Raw genomic sequence first — 22,260 nt, 5'->3', positions numbered from 1 at the left:
GAAGAGGGGAAAAAAAAGAGAAGAGGGGGAGGAAAGAGTAAAGAATAATGAAATTCGCACAGCTCAATTTCAACCGATGCAGCGCGGCGCATGACTTAATGGAGAAGCTAGTAGAGGAAGAGGGGATAGACTTTGTGTTAGGATGCGAACCAAATCTGGGGAAGGGAAGAAAAGAAATCTGCGACGACAACTGTGATAGTTTTTTGGGGATACGGGGAAAGCAGGCCGTGATGGAATGTTTTCAGGGGAAAGGTTTTGTGGGAATTGAGCTAAAGACCATGATAATAATATCGTGCTATTACTCACCGAATGGCACGATGGAAGCGTATGAGGAAATGCTAGATGCTATGACCGAAAGAATCAGGGGGTCTAGGAAGGAGGTGCTAGTGGGAGGAGATCTCAACGCCAAAACGCCGGTGTTTGGATTGCTGGCTAGCAATAGACGGGGCATAATGCTAGAAGGGTGGATGGCGACCAATCGACTAGTTGCCATAAATAGAGGGCCCGTGCCGACGTTTTCAACCTCAAGAGGAAACTCGGTGATAGACGTCACAATGGGAACTGAGGCGATTGCGCGGGAGGTAGGGTTTTGGAAAGTGGAAGTGGAAAGAGAAATGCTGAGTGACCACAGAGCAATAATTTTCGAGGTGGGGGGGAGCATTGCATCGATGGAGAAGGGAAAAGTGACGAGACAGCGATGGAGATTTACCAAGGGCGCCATGGAGAGGTTCTGTGAGGAGATCCCTGACATGTTTAGCGGAGCGGAGATGCGCACTGCGGAGAGGTTGATGGGGGAGATAACAAAGAAATGCGAGGCACATTTTGGGAGTCAAAAGGCACAATGACCGGAGCGACGGGGGGCGTACTGGTGGAGCGAAGAAATAGCCCAGGCGAGAGAACGATGCAATAAAGCGAGAAGGAAACTGACAACGACACGCGGGAAGCAGACGACGAGGGCACAGTGGGGGGCACTGGAGGAAGAGTACAAAGATAGGAGGAGAGAACTGAGAAGAATGATACGCAGGAGAAAGAGGGAGTGTTGGGAAAAGTTGTGCGAGGAATTGGAGAAAGACGTATGGGGAAAAGCATACAAGATAGTGACTAACAGAATTGGAGTAAGAGGACAACTGAGACCGAGCGAGGAGGAAACCAGAAAGGAGGTAGAAAAACTGTTTCCGGTGAAGCCGATATCGAGATGGAAGGGCATGGGAATTTTGAGATTGAAGGAGGGTGTCCCGGAGTTCACCATCGAAGAGCTTAACCAGGCAGTTTCCAGGATCAAGACGAAAAAAGCTCCAGGCCCCGACGGGATCACGCCGGAGATCTTGATCAAATGCGTTTTGGGACATAGAGAGGTTTTCTTGGAGATGTACAACGGCTACCTAAAAACAGGGCATTTCCCGGAAGTATGGAAGACGTCGAGGCTTGTGCTGGTAGAGAAGCAGGGGAAGAGGGGACCGGGAGGGAAGTCTTACAGACCTTTGTGTCTAATAGACGTTGCAGGGAAACTTCTGGAGAGAATGGTGGGTGAAAAGTTGCTGAAAGAACTGGAAGAAAGAGAGATGCTATCGGAGAGACAATATGGGTTTAGGAGAGGAAAGTCGACGGTCGACGCGCTAAAGAAAGTGAGGGAAATAGTGGAGAGGCGCAGAGTAGGAGTGGTGAAGGATAGGGAAGTCTGCGTGATGGTATTGCTGGACGTCAGGAATGCGTTTAACAGCGCACCATGGGAGGGGATTGTAAAGGCACTGGAGCTCATGCAAGTTAGCAATCACCTGGTGGAGATGGTAAAATCCTATCTAATGGATAGATGGATAATTTTGGAATGGGGAAAGAAATGGAGGATCACATGTGGGGTTCCGTAGGGCTCGTTGTTGGGCCCCATCCTATGGAACGCGTTTTACAACAAAATTCTGAGACTGGATGTCGAGAAGGGAGTCGAACTGGTGGCCTACGCCGATGATCTGGCGATAGTGGTCAGCGAAAGAGGAATGCTGCAATTAGTGGAAAAAGCGGAGTACACAGTAGGGAGAGTGATGTACGAGTTGAGTAGGATGGGACTGGAGGTGACGGCACATAAAACTGAAATGGTAATTTTGGAAGGGAGAAGGAAAGTCGGAGAGCTAGAAATAACGATCGGGGGCGTTAGGGTGAAAACAAAAGAGACAGTTCGATATCTTGGGGTGGAACTAGGACGTAACCTTAGATTTAGGGAACATGTAGACAAAGTGTGCCTGAAGGGTAATTAAACTAAGAGAAAATGGAGAAAATCGAGAAACGTATGTATTCTAAAGATGAGATCCAGCAACTAGCACCTGGCTATCGGGGAAAGCCTGAGAACTTCGACCTATCCAAAATAGGAAAGAGAGCTCAAAAGCCAACTCCACGAATGACAGGAACCGCACCGTGAGCACCAACTCTCGCACCACCGCCGCCGACAAATCTGCAAACCAAGCCGACAGCTCAGAGGAATGAGTCTCTCATCTCTGAGGCAATCTTCGGTGTAGACGTTAGCGTGACGGAAATAGCGCCGAGGCAAAGTTTTGCCGCCAATTACGCAAAAGTAATTGATGTAGCCGCTGAAGTATATGACGGTTATCGCGCGGATGAACATCAACTCGAAAGAGTGATGATTCGCGAAGAGATAGCCTATTATGCGACAGCAATGTTGCATCTAAAATTGCTTGAAGTAAAAGCGAAGCAAGGCGATTATGTCCTCAAAAGCGCAGAAAAGGACTTACGAAAAGCCGTGGCAGAAGAAAGCTTCAATGTGCCTTAACCACTGTTCGCATACTTAGCTGAAATCGGAGTATATTGTGATAAGATGGGAAAGGAAACTCGTATCGAGGTGCCTGACTTACCAATTGCAGTAGCTCAAGGATTTGGGGGCTATCACGTTCCTAACATAACAGAAGACACCGCGAACTTATTCGAAGAAGTCCCATCGCTAGGGATAGCAGGCGATATGCTAATGGCAGCAGCCTCAGGGGCAGCAGAGCCAAAGCCAAACTTTCACGTAGGCATCCCGGAACATAGCGAAATAACCAACAATCTAGTAGGAAAATTCTTTCCAATAGGACTGAGACGTGCCGAAATAATCCAACGACTATCTGGATATGGCATCTCCTCAACTGCATTTGCAGAATATGTCCCACATACTAGATTCAACCTGAGATATATAAAATCATTATCAGATATACTCGGGAAATTTGAAACCTATAGAATTGAAAAGGTTTGTTTTAAGAACCTTGGGTTAGCCGGAGGCGAGACTCAAGTAATTCAAACCCGGCCAAGCGAAATCGGAGAACCGCAAACATGGCGCGAACGAACAGTGCAGCCAACATCAGCAGCAACAAGTTTGAGCGCATACATGGGCGCCGCTTACGGCTTTCAATTGTATAAGGAAGACGGCCCAGACGAAGACCGCGCTGCAAAAGTAGCAAACTGGAGCTGTTTGAAGGGCGTAGGGGATAACCCTTGGATGATGCCGGACAACTGGTATCAAAATAGAAACGCTCGAAGAAATCTGCCACCAGGCATTGGAACAGAAAGGTTCCGTGCAATCTCGATCAGGCAGGATATGCAAACGTCGAATGTTATCCGACGAATGATCAAAACGCCAAGATAGGCGAAACTGTGAGAAAGTTTAAATAACAATCTCAAAACTTATACCGACCAGGCAACGAAAACCAAAAATGAATGGGGAAAATTTCGAAAACTAATGGGGAATAATTTGATTTTGTTTCATCAGTTCAGGTTAGTTCAGGTTAGTTCAAGTTCCTCCAAGAAGAGCCAATACCTTGTCGTGGTTTGGAGGCTGAGTAGGAGGTAGCGATCCTGCGAGCTATGCCAGATAGGGCTACCCATACTGGATAGGTCAAAGGGGAACCTCCGAAACTAAGATTGGCTCATATCGGACTGCTCTTTTACGACGACACCGCATGAAAAGGTTGACCGGCGCCAAAGTGGAGGCGCCCGGCATTCCACCCCCCCAAAAAAAAGGATGAGATGGATGAAAGAAAAAACATATTACCCCAGGCGGGTACCATGGACAATGGAGAATCCCGTCGTTCCTCGGTGTGTGCAGGCACTAGGGGACACAGGCCCTCGGATTCTGGGGGGGTCAAACTTTCGTCGGATGCTTGCGACTCGGTGCGCCTGGTGGACCAGGGATGCACTGCTGCGTCAGCTACTGGAACCAAAGAAGTGGGATGCTTCCCAGGTAGGGAAGCACCCAAAAATAGAGGAATTTTCGACGTCGACTTCAGACGGGCAAATTCGCTTAGTGGTTTAACTAAAAAAAGAAAAGTGTTGGACACATCCCTGAATGATAGCATCTTAGACGCATTGAATATGGTAGAAAGTCCTGAGGCATTCACTTTGATTGAGGCAATAAACGAACTGACTAGGCAAATGGCTAAATTAGAAAAAATAATTCAAAATAATAACAATACTAAACGAGAAATAAAAGAAACTGCCGAAAAAATGAAAAGACAAATCGATATATTTGGTAGAAAAATGATAAAAGAATGGCTACAAAAACACAAATATGAAATTCCCAAAGTACCTACTTACGATGTCGACGTCCAAGTGGCGCTAAAACCCGACGTATGCAGCCAGGGCACACAGACTCCATGGATGGTGTATCAGGGGAGGGGTGAAATCCTGGATCCCGCGTGTTTTGATGAATACGGGGACCTGAAACAATGCAAAATTAAAAAATGGCCGGAAGAAGTATTCTGCAACACCGAAATAAAAATGGGAAATCCACTTGACACAAAAGACATATACACGAAAATCGTTGTAGTAGAACCGGATGATAAGGAAATGCAAAAAAGCATCCAGAAATTGTTCAAGGATAGATTCCCGGAACTCCTAGAAACTGAGGGAGATTTCGAGGTAATACAATACAGCACAAAAGTGTCAATAAATGGACAAATAGAAACAAAAGAGAAAAAAATAATTAAATTAACATACATAGGGACAGGACAAGATATATGGAATCAATTACAAAAAGTCAAACAAGCAACAAAAAACGAAGAAATGATCATTGTACATCACATAAATACCCTAGAACTAGATGAATTCAGGAAAATAGTGGAATGCATTTTTCATAAAACAGAAACAACGGTGGTGATATATACTAATAAACAAAAAATAACACCTAAATATAATGAGGTAACAAAAAAAACCACTGAAAGAAACACGTACGGATTATTAGTTGATATAAACTACGACTACAAAAAGACACTGGAGAATATAAAAATATCACTTGTAAATAGCCAGGAAATAAATAAAATTAGAACTATACGTAAAACAAAAGATGGCAAAATGCTAATAGCCATTGATAAAGATATAAACGCTGTTAACGCAATAAAACAAAAAATAAAAAAGAGTGAAGTAGGCAAAATAACGGAATTAGGCACTCAAGAAAGTAGAGAAACCCTATTTATAAGGGGTATAGACGGTATAACTAAAAAAGACGAAATTCTGGAAACTATGAAAAATATATTAGGAGTCGAAAACGACGACCTACAAATCAGTGAACTGAGAGAAAACGATCGTGGAACGCAAACTGCGGTGGTAAAGGTAAAGAAGGAACATACTAAAAAATTATTAAACGAAAATATCAGAATCGGGATGGTTACGTGTCAAATGGAAAAATCAGTCAAGGTAAAAAGATGCTTTAAGTGCTGGCAATTTGATCATGTAGCAAAGGAATGCAGGGGGTTGGATAGAACACAACTATGTCGGAAGTGTGCAAAGGAGGGACACCAAGAAAAAGATTGCGAGGAAAATGAGTATTGTGTGCTGTGCAACGCAGAGGGACATGCCACGGGACGAGGTAAATGCAGGGTATATAAAAAAACATTATCCAAAACGAAAAGAAGAAACTTAATTGAAAGAGATCTACGAAGATGAAGCCATGCAAATGGAAAACAGATAAAGGTAAATTTTAAAAAAAGTACTCCTATTTTGTCTACACAGTTATCTAATCGTTTCTATTAAATTTGCCAATTTGATCTATCTTGATTGCTTATCTATTTATCTATTTGATTACTTAAATATCTACATATACTTATTTGCAACAAAAAAAAAAAAAAAAAAAAAAAAGAAATGAAAAATAACAATATACGAAACTTGCAAATAAACTTAAACACGGATAAACGAGCAATGGATTTATTAAGCCAAACAGTAAAACATGATAAAATTGATATAGCAATTCTGACAGAGCCTAACATAAAAGCTGTAAATAACTCAAAATGGTACACAGATGAGCGGTCGGTCGCGGCGATAGGAATTTTTGCGGACGATCTTCCTGTAAGGGAATATGGATCAGCTACAGGAATTGTATATGTCAAAACTAAAAACCTTACCATTTATTGCTGCTATGCTTCGCCGAGACTGGATCCACAGAACTTCAGAGAATACCTGGAAAAGATAAAAAATATTAGTAAACAAGACGATGGAAACAAAATATTTGCAGGAGACTTCAATGCTAAGGCATCCGACTGGGGTGAAAAAACAACCGACAAAAAAGGGCTGATAATGAGAGAATTTATAGCTGAGAATAGATTGGTAATACAAAACATCGAAAACATACCTACCTTCGAAAGGTTCCGAAGTTCATCTATCATTGACCTTACACTTTGCAGTGAAAGCTTGATGGGAAAAATAAAAAACTGGCACGTCATGAATGAGGAATCCCTAAGCGATCACAAGTACATATATGTCAGAAGTTCCCTAACTCGTAGAGAAACAAAAACACAAGTTTAGGCGGTACTTCTTTATTTTTCTAGAATCGGGAATCGAATGAATCCCTTTTTGATGCGTGAGAGTCACCCCAGGTGCATCTGCTTTTCTTCCAAAAGCCTGTCACCATACTTCCCACATTCTTCCCACACTTACATCCCTTAATCATCTTATTCGCACCTCCATATGTTTTTAGGCGAGATGATAAACAGACCTTTATCTTTTACCACGAATGATCTATTCTGACTAGTACAAGTTTAGTCCATTTCTAATTTACAATGGGGCACCAGTAGGTGCCTGTGACATTCCGCACATGTCCAAGGATAGGTTACAATATTATGGGACAACATGTTTTTTGCATTTACATTGAATAGGTTGATAAGTAACCCTATATGGCTTTCTTTATGAAAGCTCACATGTACATATTTGAGTGATGGTTGCTTATTATTTAGCCGTATAAAAAAAATATATGTAAAGTGAATTATTAAATCGAAAATTATAACTGTAATATTCATCAAAAAACGCGGTTTCTTTTCGTATTTAATTCTTACAATTACATATTTGAAAACTATTTACTAAGTATCTTGCCGTGGAATTCCAATTCCTTCTCCACTTCATCCACTCAGAAACCGCGCGAGGAGCCGAAGTACGGATCCCTCAGCTGGGGTACGATAGCCGCATCTGCACAGAAAAGTCAAGGGCTGCGGGAATCATTGGGTTCTCCTTAAAAGTCAAGGGAAAGCTTCGTTTATGGGATAAATTGTGCCTTTTAGACAAAATGGTGAACGGAATTTATTCATTAACACTGTGGAGTCGAGGAAACTAGGAGGAGGAGGAAAGTGCTAAAGTTGATAGATTCTAGAGGGAGTTGTACAGAACTCGGCCACGAATAAATTCCAAGATTTATCAAACGGGTCTTTTTTTCCACAATCCTGGGGGAACGTAGCTGAACTCTAGCATAGCCAGTGCGAAAATCTCGAGGTTCTTTAGTGGGTAGGGGCAGTAGGCGAATGCAACACCATCCAGCTGGCGGGACAACAGGCTGCATGACATTCAAAGATTTTTGCCCGATAAAAAAAAAACTTCATCCACTCACTTCCCCACGATTAGGAGGGCCCCTTCAGCACACAACACTTTTTTAAGGAATCTCTCCGGTTTTTTTAAGGTGGTTTTAAAAAAATTCAAATTTCAATTTTCAAAATAATTTTATAATTTACAAAATATAATTTTATGCTTTACAAATTCAATTTACGAATCCTCCGAGTTACCCGAGTCACTGCTGTAAAAAAAAACGATAAAAAATTATTTTATTTTAAAAAAACCGAGTGCGCACGTGAACAATAACCTCTTACTCATAAAACATTTCATAAATTCATTTGCTTGCACAATTCATATTTTTCTTTCTGGACACTTGTAAAAAATAAATAACTGTTGATGAGGATTTTACCTTTCAATCGTGATGGATTCAACGAAATCGTTTTTTGCTGCCTCGGTGCCGAATATGAACTTAACTTCATCTCTTCCTTCCAGTCGCAACAAGAATGAGTTTCTCGTTGGACTTGTGGTCATCTCGATATTAGAAAACATTATATGACGTGTTTTTTCAAAAGTCCCCAGGACGTGCACGTATTCAATATCGATACGTCGTGCTGTTTTGGAGACGTAAACGTTGGCTTCTTGTTGTGTTGGACCGATCTCATTTTCATCGTTTCTGCTAACTGCTATGGAAACATTTTCCCATAACAGCATATCCTTATAAGCCATATTTTTTTTATGTGTTCTACAAATAAAGAATATTATTACCTCGATGCACTGCTTGGTCTCCAGGTACCTACCGAAACGTGCGATTTAATCTTCGAAGTAAATTCTTTGATAAGGCCATAACGAGCAGAATTCACAAAAAACACCACAGCGAAAACAAACGACCACGCGTGTAAATAAACCAGAAGACTGATCCAGCTATTGCGCAGTGAATTGACACTTAGGCGAACTACAAGAGTGCGTTGTTGGTTGCAGGCATATCAGCAAGTTTCTAAGACTGAATTCACTAAAACAGACTCTTTCTATTGGATAATCAAATATAATTCATTTTACATATTTTATATTATAATAACTACATATTTCATAGAATCAAATTGTTCATATTCAATTTTACATGCTGCTTTAAAAACCATATTGTACATATGTATGTCAGAAGTTCCCTAACTCGTAGAGAAACAAAAACACAAGTTTAGGCGGTACTTCTTTATTTCTCTAGAATCGGGAATCGAATGAATCCCTTTTTGATGCGTGAGAGTCACCCCAGGTGCATCTGCTTTTCTTCCAAAAGCCTGTCACCATACTTCCCACATTCTTCCCACACTTACATCCCTTAATCATCTTATTCGCACCTCCATATGTTTTTAGGCGAGATGATAAACAGACCTTTATCTTTTACCACGAATGATCTATTCTGACTAGTACAAGTTTAGTCCATTCCTAATTTACAATGGGGCACCAGTAGGTGCCTGTGACATTCCGCACATGTCCAAGGATAGGTTACAATATTATGGGACAACATGTTTTTTGCATTTACATTGAATAGGTTGATAAGTAACCCCATATGGCTTTCTTTATGAAAGCTCACACGGCCAATCCTGACACAAAATTCGTTCTCGAATTTTATCCTTACTAAAACCTATAGCGAAAACATTATTATTTTATATTGCGAAGACTACGCCATTTTAACAATTTACAAAATATTAATTTTAATTGCAAAGAGCACGTCATTTCAACGTTTGGGTACTCATGACCTAACGCAAAGAGCACGTCTTTCAACAATTCTTAAAGTATTAGTTTCAATTGCAAAGAGCACGTCATTTCAACGTTTGGGTACTCATGACCTAACGCAAAGAGCACGTCTTTCAATAATTCTTTTTTTTTTTTTTTTTTGAAGAAGCCATGTGGTAAATCTAAGTTTCTATCAACTAATAAAGCTCATACGGACATCCGTTGAACAAAACACTTGATAACGATAACATAACTGCAAAAATATTACAAGAGACAACCCTATAAGATACAGTAATATCAAGAATTATTAAATAATTATTAAATAGAAGAAATTATAAAATTATTATCAATAGACTACTGATACTTCCTCTTCAAATTCGCCTGGCCATATTCGCATCATGTCTTTGGCGACAATTCGTTTGCGGTTAGTGGCTAAGTTTTTTATTTCTACGCGGTCGTTAGGCAATATCTGCAAAATTTCAAATGGACCTTCATATCTTGGGTCTAACTTGGACAGATGTGAGTTCCCGGATGGGTGGAAAACTATATCGCCTACTTCGAATTTTTTTGTCGTACGTCGCTTTTTGTCAAATCTTTCTTTTGACTCTGATCCGTAGCGCAACAAGCGTTCATGGGCTGTTTTGCGGTCTTTGTCTAAATTTCGGTTGGCACTTATTACGGGCTTGATGGTTTCTGTCAAATTCTGAATCTCTGGGATGTCTATGGTTTGCCCTGTGAGTAGATAGAGTGGGGAAAAACCCGTTGTTTTTTGAATGGTCGTATTGAGAGTTAACTGTAACTTTGAAAGAACGCTCGTCCATTCTGACTTGTTGCCATTTAGGTCCGCCCTGAGCAAATCTAGAATTGTCGAGACGTATCTTTCAATTTGGCCATTTCCACGCGGGGCACTTTTAGCAATAAGATGTTGTGTAATCTGTAACTCTGAAAGTAGCTGCTTCACTCGTTGATCAGTGAAATTGGTTCCTCTATCGCATATTAATCGTTTAGTGTTTCCGAATATAGTTAGATAAGTCTTTAATTTCTCGCATGTCTCAGGGCCGGAGAGGGTTTTTAAGGGGATCAAAAACAGGTATTTTGTGAAGGCATCGATTACAAGAAGGACATGCTTGTAACCGTCTGGTGATGTAGGGAATGGACCAACACAGTCACAGTGTACGGTGTGGAAAGGAATGGGGATTTTATTGATAGGATGTAGCCGTCCCTGTTTGGGTCCAGTATGCTTCTTATTCACGATACACTTTAGGCATCGATCGCAGTATTTTTTGACAAACCTGGCCATTCGTGGAAATCAGAAGTAGTGGTTTATTTTAGCAAATGTCTTATCTGGTCCCACGTGAGACTGTTCATCACGGAATATTTTTAGTAATCCGAGCCTGCTTCCTTTTGGGACAAAAGCTCTGTAGATTGGTGGATTTTGGCCCGGATTTATTTTTCTAAATAAGATGTCGTTTTGACAGAAATATTCGTGAGTCAGATAGCCATCAAGCAATTTTGATTTGATAATTACTAAGTACATTAAGTAGCGTCGCAATAGAATCAATATTGCTATTAAAGGCTGCTGTTTTAACATGAGTGTCGGTTATGTCACCAATAACCAGCTCAATTATTTGGCCAACACTTAAGTTAAAATTCAGCCCTTTCAATAACGATATCTTCTTTCGTGCGTACTCACAGTAACCCGTTGCTTGTCCGCTGGTGTACAAGCTTGCCCTGCGCAGCCGCTCGCTCAGGTTTCGTCGTACAGGATAGAGCTGACAAATTTCTGCTCGAAAACTAGCCCAATCCTTTCTTGCTGGGTGCCAATTATTGTACCACTCCTTAGCGTCGCCCTCCAAAGCGCTTGCAGCTCGGCAAAGTTGTTCGAAATCAGTCCAATTAAAGGTGGTCGCCAAGGCCTGCACGTCATCACACCACCCGTTCGCCCCTACATCGCTCTTCGAGGGGTCGAAGGTCGGAATGTCCACTGGCATAGCAGGCGCCTGCAGCACAGGCACGGCTTGTTGAGGCCGTTGTTGCATTTCACGAAGAACAGCCGTTTCTTCCATACTAGCGTACTTTTCTGTACACGAAACGCACCCACAAAACAAGCGCACTTTTCACACAACTAATTGTTTTACACGTTGTGGTATCTTCGCGAGTCTATCCCACTTCTGATGTCAGAAGTTCCCTAACTCGTAGAGAAACAAAAACACAAGTTTAGGCGGTACTTCTTTATTTCTCTAGAATCGGGAATCGAATGAATCCCTTTTTGATGCGTGAGAGTCACCCCAGGTGCATCTGCTTTTCTTCCAAAAGCCTGTCACCATACTTCCCACATTCTTCCCACACTTACATCCCTTAATCATCTTATTCGCACCTCCGTATGTTTTTAGGCGAGATGATAAACAGACCTTTATCTTTTACCACGAATGATCTATTCTGACTAGTACAAGTTTAGTCCATTTCTAATTTACAATGGGGCACCAGTAGGTGCCTGTGACATTCCGCACATGTCCAAGGATAGGTTACAATATTATGGGACAACATGTTTTTTGCATTTACATTGAATAGGTTGATAAGTAACCCCATATGGCTTTCTTTATGAAAGCTCACATATATTTTGAGGTTGAAAGGCAACGTACTATGGAGCCGACCAAGAGATATATCCCTCGGTGGAACCTGAAACACATAAAAATAAACAAATTCAGTGAAAAATTCCGGGAACTAATTAGAATCGATAAAACACAAACAAATATCAGCCTAACAGAAAACATTATAGCAGCGTGCGAGGTATCTATCCCTAAAAAGGTCTTAAAATATAAAAAACAAGTGTATTGGTGGAATGCTAACATAGGCGAATTAAGGAAAAAATGCATAAAAAAAAGAAGAGTGATGCTAGCAAGAAGACGGAAAGCAACAGCTAAAGAATTTGAAAAACTAAAAGATGAATACAAAAAAGCCAAATTAGAGTTAAAAAAAGCTATTTTAAAATCCCAGGATGAGCAGTGGAGGAAAACATGTGAAGAAATAAATGATGATAGTTGGGGAAATGGGTACAAAATAGTTACAAAAAAGATTTGTAAAAATAAACCTATCGATAAAGAAACAAAAATAAAAATAGTGAGAGAGCTTTTCTTGAATATAGATGAACCAAATTTTCAATTAACTAATATAGATACACAAATTATTCCGTTCACGCACGAAGATCTGAAAATTGCAGAAACTAAATTAAAAAACAAAAAGGCACCAGGTAGGGATGGAATCCCAGCTGAATTAATTAAATTAATAGTAAAATTGGAACCAAATTATGTACTTCAAATATTTAATAACATATTAGAAAAAGGTGAGTATCCAAAAGAATGGAAAATTTCCAAAATTGTACTGTTAGAAAAACACATTAAAAATAAAAATGAACCCATTAAATACCGGCCAATTTGCCTTATAGATGCAATAGGAAAACTTTTTGAACATCTTGTGTGTTTGAGAATAAAAGAAAAATTACAAGGAGATCAACGGTTGAACGATAGACAATTCGGCTTTAGAGAAAACAAATCTACTATTGATGCAATTAAATTTATTTACGACATTGGCAAAAAAGAAATGAACAAAATGCTTAAAACTAGAGGACTCTGCGCACTGATTACAATTGACGTCCGTAATGCTTTCAACACGGCAAATTGGAACCTAATCAAGAGGGAGCTGGCGAAAAGAAAACTTCCAGGATACCTGCAAAAAATAATTGATAGTTATTTGAGCAATAGGGAAATAGAAATCGAACATGATACAAGAATACGTACCTTTGCAGGAGTTCCCCAGGGATCGGTCCTATGGCCGGTTCTGTGGAACGTGTTGTATGACGGCTTGCTGTCAACGGAAATGCCCCGGGAGGTCGAAATGGTGTCCTTCGCCGATGACCTCGCAGTGGTTCTTACTGCTAAATCTGTGGAAAAAATAACTTACCTGGGAAATGAAGCCCTCCGTAGGATCTGCGACTGGATGCGGGAGAGTCAGCTCGAGGTTGCACCTGAAAAAACAGAAGCCATCATGATATCTGGAAGAAAAAAATGTGAAAATGTTAAATTTAAAATACAAGACCTAGAAATTGAACCGCAAAATCAAATTAAGTATTTGGGCGTAATCCTCGATAAACATTTAAATTTCGGAAAGCATATTTTGTATGTAACGGAAAAGGCACAGAAAGTTGCATCAACGCTTCTTCGACTGATGCCCCGAATGAAAGGGCAATCGGAGTGTAAAAGAAGGGTTTTGGCCGCGGTCGCCGAGTCCATCGTTCTGTATGCGGCTCCTGCGTGGTTTCAAGTTTGCAAAATAGAAAAATACAGGAAAAAACTACTTACCTTACAGAGAACCATGGCCGTCAGAATCACGCGGGCATATCGGACAGCACCAACTGAGGGAATCCTTGTTCTCGCGAGGATGATACCGGCAGACATCTTGGCCGAGGAGCGTGCCAGGGCGATGGGGGCGACACTCGGGGCCAAAAAGCTCGAAAGAAGACAAAGTGTTTTAATATGGCAGCGGCGATGGGAAGCTGTAGAGACTGCTGAGTGGACTAGGAGACTGATCCCGAACATAAAACCTTGGCTAGAGAGAAAACACGATGAATTAAATTACTATACAACGCAAATACTCACAGGACATGGATGCTTTGAGGTTTACAAACACAATATAAAAAAAAGCGACGGTACAACATGCAGATACTGTAATAAAGCAGACGATACCGCGGAACATATTCTGTTTCAGTGCGAAAATTGGTCTAAGGATAGACAGAGTGTCGAGAGACAACTTAAGGTGAAGTTGCAGGAAAATAACTTGGTGCAGGAAATGTTGAAATCTAAATATAACTGGGATATAATAGAAAGCATGATTGAAAAAATAATGAAAAAAAAACTGGAAGATGAAATCCGATGAATTGGACAGGGTGGAATACACATAATAAATAAATAAATAGAAAAGAGAAAATCAACTGTATATGGCAGTGGAATTAAAAAGGAGATAACAGAGATATAGGTGAAAGAATAAAATGACTACATAAAAGTGAAAAAAAAAAAAAAAAATGATAATAATAATAATTAAAAAATTAAAATTGTTTAGAAACAAGTAAATGACTAGGAGAGTAAAGGAAAAATAAATAAATAAACAAATAGCTCGTCATCATAAAAGGATGAAATGTCCAACAATGCCGAAAGGCGGTTCTGGACATGGGCATACAAGAGGAGAAAAATCGTGGAGTTTTAGTTGGTAAACTCCTTTACAGGAGAAATCCAACACTGTTGGGACCGCTAAACATCCAAGGCACCATCGTCTATAAAAGATTTCCCCACGCAAAAAAAAAAAGATTAGTTCAGGTTAGTGCAGGTTAGTTCGCAGCGAGGAAGAATCCGCGGGGGCATGGGTCCCAAAAAGGCCGCGGAAGCAGAGGTCCTCCCGGAAAAATAGCAGGTCCTCCTCCAGCTCGGGGTAATCTTCGTCGGGAGAGGCGACGGCACGGTGCGAAACCGTGAAAAAAGCCGCGAAAAAAGCGGAAAACAACCAGGCGGTTGAGGAGCTTAAGCTTCTCATTAATGCCATGTTCCTCGAAGTGAGGAACCTAATGGCCCTCATTAGGGCCAATAGAAATACCAAGCGCGAGATCAAACAATCGGCGCGGAAAATCCAGGGCTTCACCGATAAGCTGTACGAGGGGGAACAAATCTTCCTCAAGCAAGCGGCCAATATAGGAGTGCCGAAAAAATCGGTCTCGGTAGCGTCCACCGGGACCCAAACGAACGGGACGTCAAATCCGCAATCGCGCGAGATTAGCGTCCAAACGGGCGAAGAATCGGCGGTCGAGCAACTCTCGTCGGAACGTTCGTACCAGGCCTGGACGCAATGCGAATCCAGAACTTGGTCAAACACCGTGTTCGCGACCACTTCGGTGGTAATCGGGAACCCTCTGGAAGACAATCTCCCAGAGGAAACAAAAGTCGTCTTCGTCGAACAAGACGACCGCGAAATGACTGAGAGTATTCAGTCACAATTTAAAAGCCGCCACCCGGAACTCGCGGAATTGGATGATTTTGACGTCTTCGAGCAAGTCGTGAAGATCAAATCAAAAAAAGCGGATAAATCCTCAGGACAGAGGATTATTAACATTATTAACGTCCCGGTCGGAGAAAGGGACATATTTGAGAAAATGGCCAAATTGAAGAGCGAATTCGGCCATGAAAAAAAGCTGGCGATACATCACGTCAAAGGGATGTCGCTATCGAGCTTTAGGAAAATGATCCAGTTCATTTTCCGCGACGGGCCCGAGATCAGGATTTTCACGACCCGCTCGAAGACGTCAGAGGGAAAAACGCCTTCCCAATCCAAACGGAAGAACTTTGCGACGTACGCGATCGTCGTCAACAAGCAAAAGGAAAGCGCGGCCGATACAATCAAAAAAATTAACTCGTCCTTGGGTGGCAACACCAGCAGGGACAAAATTAAAACGATCAAGACCAACGGCGAGGGTAATTTAGTGATTACCCTAGACAAAGACGAGTCGGCGCTCGAAAAAATCGGTAGGGACATCGAAAAGTCCCTGGGCAAAGAAAGCGTCCGCCTCCTTAAGGAGCGTAAGGAGAAAGCCTCGATTTTCATCAGAGGCATGGATGCCGCGGCCTCTAAACAAGAGGTTTTCAAGGGACTCAAATCGGTAGTCCCGGAACTTAAAGAGGCGGACGTCGCGATCGGGGAAATGCGCCCGTACGCGAGGTCCGAACAAGCGGTTACTGTGCGGCTCCCGGAGGAGCACGCAGTAAAAATTCTCGGGAGTCCCTTACGCGTGGGACTCGTGAGGTGCAAGCTGGAGCGGCACCTCAAAATCGATCGGTGCACGAGGTGTTGGGCGTACCATCACGCGACGTCCAGCTGCAACGGTCCCGACCGAAGGAAATGCTGCTTCCGGTGCGGAAAACCGGACCATCGGGGGAAAAACTGCCCCAAAAAAGAGGAGGACTGCACGTGCGTCCTCGGCAAAGTAAAGGGGCACTGGCCGGGGAGCAGTAAGTGCCCCAAATTTCGGGAAGCTCTCAACGGCGCGCGGGCGGCCATGAGGTCCGAACAACAACGTCGGGACCTCTTGAAGCGGCGCGAAACGGCCGCGGAAAATGACACGACGATCACGGAAGATCGTCAATAAAAAATCGGGGAAAACAGACTCCACTTTTCTTTTTCTTTAAAAAAAAAAAAAAAAAAAAAAAAGCGTACTTCCTAAAACCTTTTTTCTCGGCAACAACTCTATTCCTTCCGGTTTAGTTTTGTTCATAAATATTTGCATAAAATGAAAATCAAATTCAAAACGAAATTCTTGCAGATCAATGCTGATCGTTCGATAAATGCACACGACATGGCTTTCCTTGAAGCGGCTAAGCGAAATGTCGATTTAATTGTGGCCAGCGAGCCTAATAAAAATGTAATAAAAAACAGCCCTAAATGGATGGGCGACAACTCGGGTGATGTAGCCATCTGGGCGAGAACCAACAATGCGAGGTTCTCGAAAGTAACGCGCGGAGACGGATTTATTGCACTCTTCGGAGAAGAGTATACAATAATTGCCGGATACATTTCGCCTAACTGCACAATGGAGCGGTTCGATCGATATTTGAACGACTTGCAACAAGTGGCTGCCGGCCGACACGGTGAATTAATTTTAATGGGCGATTTTAATGCCAAATCCCCGGATTGGGGTGCATCGATCGAAGATGCCAGGGGCGGGGCGTTGTCTCAGATGGTGGGGGCCCTAGAAATGGTGGCTCTCAACACGGGAGAACCCACGTTCGTCAGAAGAAATCAAAAAACGTGCATTGACGTCACGTTCGCGAGTCTGGGACTTGTAAATCACGCGACTGATTGGCAAATCCTAGAAAATGAGCATGGTTCTGCATTCGGATGTGTGATGAAAAAGGAAATGAATTTTCAAAAAGACAGATAAGTGTGTTCAAAAGATGGCAGATAACACCTACAAATAGTACAGGTTTCGAACGAGAGTTGCCAGAACTTTTTCAGGAATACCAAGGACAACATGAAAAAGAGATTATTGGTAAAATAACTAGTTTCTGTGATAGGCACTTAAAAATCAGAAAGTTTACCAGACCTCCTGTCTACTGGTGGAATGATAAAATTAAAGAAAAAAGAGACAGATGTATTGTAGCACGCAGACATCTGTCCAGGGCTAAATCACGAAATTCCTCAGATAACATGGTATTGAGCAGTCTCAGGGATACATATAAACGTAGGAAGAAGGAACTCAAGGAAGAAATATGGAGAAGCAAAAAGGAAAAGTGGAAGGACCTATGCGAGGAACTCAACGAAAATATATGGGGTAAAGCCTATAAAATTGTAGTTAAAAAATTGAAAATAGGGGTTTTTAACTTGCCGTCTGATGAAATAATCAGGGAACAGATTAAGGCCCTATTCCCGAATAAATCTGAAATCGTTTGGAACAAAACACCCGTACCGATACAAGAAATTGAAAAAATTACAGAAATGGAATTTGATGAAATTCTAAAAGAAGTCAAAATGAAAAAGGCGCCTGGTCCAGATGGAATAACTGGGGAGATATTTATTAAAATAGCTAAACAACATAAACAATTTTTATTAAGTTTTTATAATAAATATTTTATAGAAGCTTCTTTCCCCAAAATCTGGAAATCTGCAAAGTTAGTCCTGATAGAAAAACCTAAAAAGAATAAAAAAGATCTTGTCAAATATAGACCTATATGTTTGATAGATACATTCGGTAAGATCTATGAAAAAATTATATGTAATAGATTAAACGATGAAATAGAAAGAAAACTTACCTTGTCGATGCGGCAATTTGGCTTTCGTAAGGGAAAATCCACGGTTGATGCTATGCTGAAGGTGAAGGCGATGGTAGAAGAGATCAAATTGAAGTGTGTGAAAAATCAAGACTTTTGCACAATGGTCTGTTTGGACGTCGCAAACGCATTTAATACTGTTCCTTGGGATGGGATCGTCGAAACCCTAAAAAGAAAAAAGATTAATACTCACCTGATAAACCTGATCTGTTCTTATCTGGAGGACAGAAAAATTGTAGTTGAAGGATCCGAAATTCAATCTTTTCCTATAAGTTGTGGTGTTCCGCAGGGATCCGTGCTTGGTCCAACCCTATGGAACATATACTATAATCGTATACTGGAGATGAACGTGTTGCCGGGAGTCATGCTAATTGCCTATGCTGATGACTTATCGATCATCGTTAAAGCAAAAAGTCGTGCGATTCTAGAAGATAAAACCACGAAGACTGTCAACAGGGTGGTTGCGAAACTAGAAGAAATGGGACTTACCGTGGCTAAAAACAAAACTGAAATGGTTATGCTCTCTGGAAGAAGGAAGTTAAGAAACTTTTCTTTTAAATTAGATAAGGAAATTATACATAGTAGAGAATATGTCAAACTTTTAGGTGTGTACTTTGGGAGGGACACCGAATTTGGTACCCATGTACATAAGATAGCTGAAAAAGTAAGTGGTGTTGTTAATTCTTTAAATAGGATCATGCCAAGAATGAGAGGATGCTCTTCGGAAAAGAGAAAAACTTTGGCCACAGTTGGTATCTCTATGATCCTATATGCTGCCCCGGTCTGGGGACATATAGTGAATAGAAAAGTTCATCTTAATAAGTTTGAAAGAATTAACAGGAGACTTTCGATCGCTATCGTGAGTGGATATAGAACCATATCCATGATGGCGGCCCAGATGCTAGCTGGTATGGCCCCAATAGATCTTTTAATTAAAGAAAGAATTTTAATACACAATGGTGGCGATGACGCAAGAGCTTCAGCAAGAATGGACACGATGCGTGAGTGGCAGCAAAGATGGAACAACTATGAGGGACATGCTAAAATTTTTATAAAAGACGTTGAAGCGTGGACAAACAGGAAATATGGCACGCTTAATTATTACAGCACCCAAGCTCTAACCGGGCATGGAGTCTTCGGGTCCTACCTGAAGAGAATAGGTAAATCCGATACGGATTCATGCTGGTTTTGCGATGAGCCTGACACTCCAGTCCACACAATATTCCTATGTAGGAATTTTGACTCACTTAGAGCACACGCGGAAGTTGACTGCGGCGAATCAATTAACCTAATAAACATCGCGAGTCTTTTATTAAAAAATGAAAATTGTTGGAACTCTATTATGAACATGATGGAAAAAATTATGATTGCAAAAAGTTTGCATGAAAGGATACGCCAAGGTCCTCTTGAGGAAGAGACGTAAACGGTGAAATATCTTCCAACAGCCCCCGTTTGAAGGAATGCTTTGTCGGCGATGCCAAATGGGAAACTTGGCTGGAAGAGAGGGGAGGTTTTTAGTGGGTAGGCGCCCTCCCTTCAGGGGGGCGAATCCCACATAACCCGGCCGCCAGACCACCAGGCCGGGTACCTATGAAGGTTTTCCTTCCCTATATAAAAAAAAAAAAAAAAAAAAAAAAAAAGGTTAGTTCAGGTTAGTTCAGGTTCTCCCCCGTGGTGTCTCCACCTTGTCGTGGTGGGGGGGCTTAGTACGGCCGTCGGGCTGCCGACTCTTGCCGGGAACGGGAGGAGGCGGCGGACCGGGGAGACGTAAAACAAAGAGAGGCACAAAAAACCATGAGGATGAGCGATGAGGGTAATATTGTACCCCAGGCGGGTAAAAATCCCGTCGCTGGCTCCGACCGGGTGAGAGCCCCGGTGGCCGGCGCTGCCCCCACGGATTCTGGGGGGGGGCACTCACGCTTAACCCGTACGCGGAGACAGTTCATGGAGAGGCGTCCTTCGGACCCCTCCATGGGCTACTTCAGCGTGCGAGGAAGTGACGAGGAGGTGACGATGACGACCGCGACGACGACTGGGACGAAACGAAAGGTGGGAGACACGTCCCCTCTCTCCGGAGGAGGGGCGTATAAGAGGAAGGAGAGCTCGGAGATTCTCACCATCATCGAGGCCATAGGCCAGATTGAGATGCTAGTCACCGAGCTCGAGGGGAAGATTGAGCGCAATACTCAACGGGACATCAAGGAGATCACGGGGAAGATGCGCAAACAGACTGACTTGTTCAACCGGAACATCGTAAAGCAGTGGCTTGACGAGCACCGGTATGAACAAGTGGACAAAATGACAATGGAGACGGACACGAAGACTGACGGACGAACTGGACAGGGGGAGGGAAAAGAGGGGAGAGGCTGCTCTACTGCCTCGGTCGGTTGCCAGACCGAGACGGAGGAGCAGATGAGGGGGGAACTCCAAAGACTCAGGATCGGACAGCTTGTCAAAGACGACAGGCTGTCCGATGCTCTGAAGGAGCAGTGGGACGCGGGGATGTATACTGCCACCGAGGTCCGCCAAGGGGATCCGTTACAACACGGGTACGGGGCGGATCTGGGTGTCATTGTGGGGGCGGAGTCTAGCCCTCTCAGGGGGAGGGTCCTTCAACTCTTTCCGGAACTGGGAGAGCTGGACGACGCCGAGTGTGAAGGTTGGGGGGAGGGCGTTCCCTTCTTGCGCCAATCGTGCACGATGCGCAGGAGGGGGGCGCTCGAAACTAAGGAGAGGCACGTGTTCTTCAAGAAATTGAAGAGCACGGGCCCAAGAGAAGTGTTCGGAGCACTCCGGGCGCTTTTCATAACAATGGAGAGGGAGGGGAGAACTCGAGTCGTTATCCCGATGGTTCCTGGGGCGAACCCCTGGGAATTTAGGCGTCTGGTCGAGATGGCGGCCATGGATCGGGATGACGGCCTGACGGTAATTGTATATACGGGGAAGACAGAAGGGGGTGCCGTCCCTCCTGCGCCCGTCCAACGGGGCGGAGGTAGAAGGGATGAAGAGGTGGTGTTTGTCTCGAAAGAGAAGGGCGCCACCTACGGGGAAACCCTAAAAAAGGTGCGCGCGCTGGTGGCGGAGAGCCAGACGCAAGTGGACATTGGCAGCGTTAGGGAGACCCGCAACGGCGAGCTCCTCCTGGTGCTGCCAAAGGGGGGAGAAAAAGAGGGGGAAGAGATCCGCTCCATCCTCGACCGGGGATTGGGGGCGGGGCGGACAAGAACGGGGCTTGGATCCAGGTCCGTCACCTTCCGGGTGACGAACCTGGACGCCATTGCGACCGGAGAGGAGGTGGTAGGGGCGGTAGCTTCCGCGGCCGCGCTTGCGCCGGGCCAAGTCAAATTGGTCGGCTTGCGCAAAAGCTTCGGAGGCTGCCAAACCGCCACCCTTCGAATCATTGGGGGGGACGAGGCGGTGGGCAGGGCCCGGAAAGTCACCGAAGTCCGGGTTGGCATCAGCAAATGCCGACTAAGGGAACTGAGAGACTCCGGACGCTGCTACCGCTGTTGGGGCGAGGGCCATAAGGCCGGATCATGCAAGGGCGTGGATAGGACACGCCTGTGCGCCAGATGCGCCAAGGAGGGGCACAGGGCCGCGGAGTGTAAGAACTCCCGGTACTGCCCCCTCTGCGATGCGGACGGCCACAGCGCGGGTGGTCCAAACTGTGGGGGAGGAGCCAAAAGGGCTATCAAGTCCGCGCCCTTGCAGGCGAAAACAAATAGGAAGGGCGACCGCTCTACCTCTCCGCCTAAGGGCGGGGCGGGGGAGAAGGTGCCCAATAGGGGTGCAACGTCTGGCCCTCCCTCCTCGGGAGGAGGGAGGAAAAGAGAAAGGGATAGAGGTGCGCGCGTGACCCGATCTTCCTCTCCGC

At 43.5% G+C, this 22,260-nt stretch overlaps 2 protein-coding genes and 1 long non-coding RNA gene across 3 annotated transcripts; 2 read left to right on the top strand and 1 right to left on the bottom strand.

The window, feature by feature from the left end:
* Window positions 1-47: 47 nt before the first annotated feature.
* LOC136418862 (uncharacterized) lies at window positions 48-845 on the top strand. The gene has a single exon (XM_066405087.1). The coding sequence runs from the start codon at window positions 48-50 to the stop codon at window positions 843-845; it is 798 nt and encodes a 265-aa protein (XP_066261184.1).
* A 1,979-nt stretch (window positions 846-2,824) lies between these two features.
* Window positions 2,825-3,628, top strand: LOC136418861 (uncharacterized). Its single transcript, XM_066405085.1, has one exon. It carries the CDS (start codon window positions 2,825-2,827, stop codon window positions 3,626-3,628), a length of 804 nt encoding a protein of 267 aa, XP_066261182.1.
* Window positions 3,629-7,948: 4,320 nt separating this feature from the next.
* On the bottom strand, window positions 7,949-8,714 carry LOC136418866 (uncharacterized). Its single transcript, XR_010752968.1, has 3 exons — window positions 8,589-8,714; window positions 8,201-8,533; window positions 7,949-8,032 (listed from the first exon to the last, which is right to left on the bottom strand). It is a non-coding gene; the product is annotated as an uncharacterized lncRNA (long non-coding RNA).
* Between the last annotated feature and the right edge of the window lie 13,546 nt (window positions 8,715-22,260).

This window comes from Euwallacea similis, unplaced genomic scaffold, assembly GCF_039881205.1.
Source record: "Euwallacea similis isolate ESF13 unplaced genomic scaffold, ESF131.1 scaffold_39, whole genome shotgun sequence".
NCBI lineage: Eukaryota > Metazoa > Arthropoda > Insecta > Coleoptera > Curculionidae > Euwallacea > Euwallacea similis.
The sequence above is the reverse complement of the archived record's forward strand: the minus strand, read 5'-3'. Positions and strand labels throughout refer to the sequence as shown.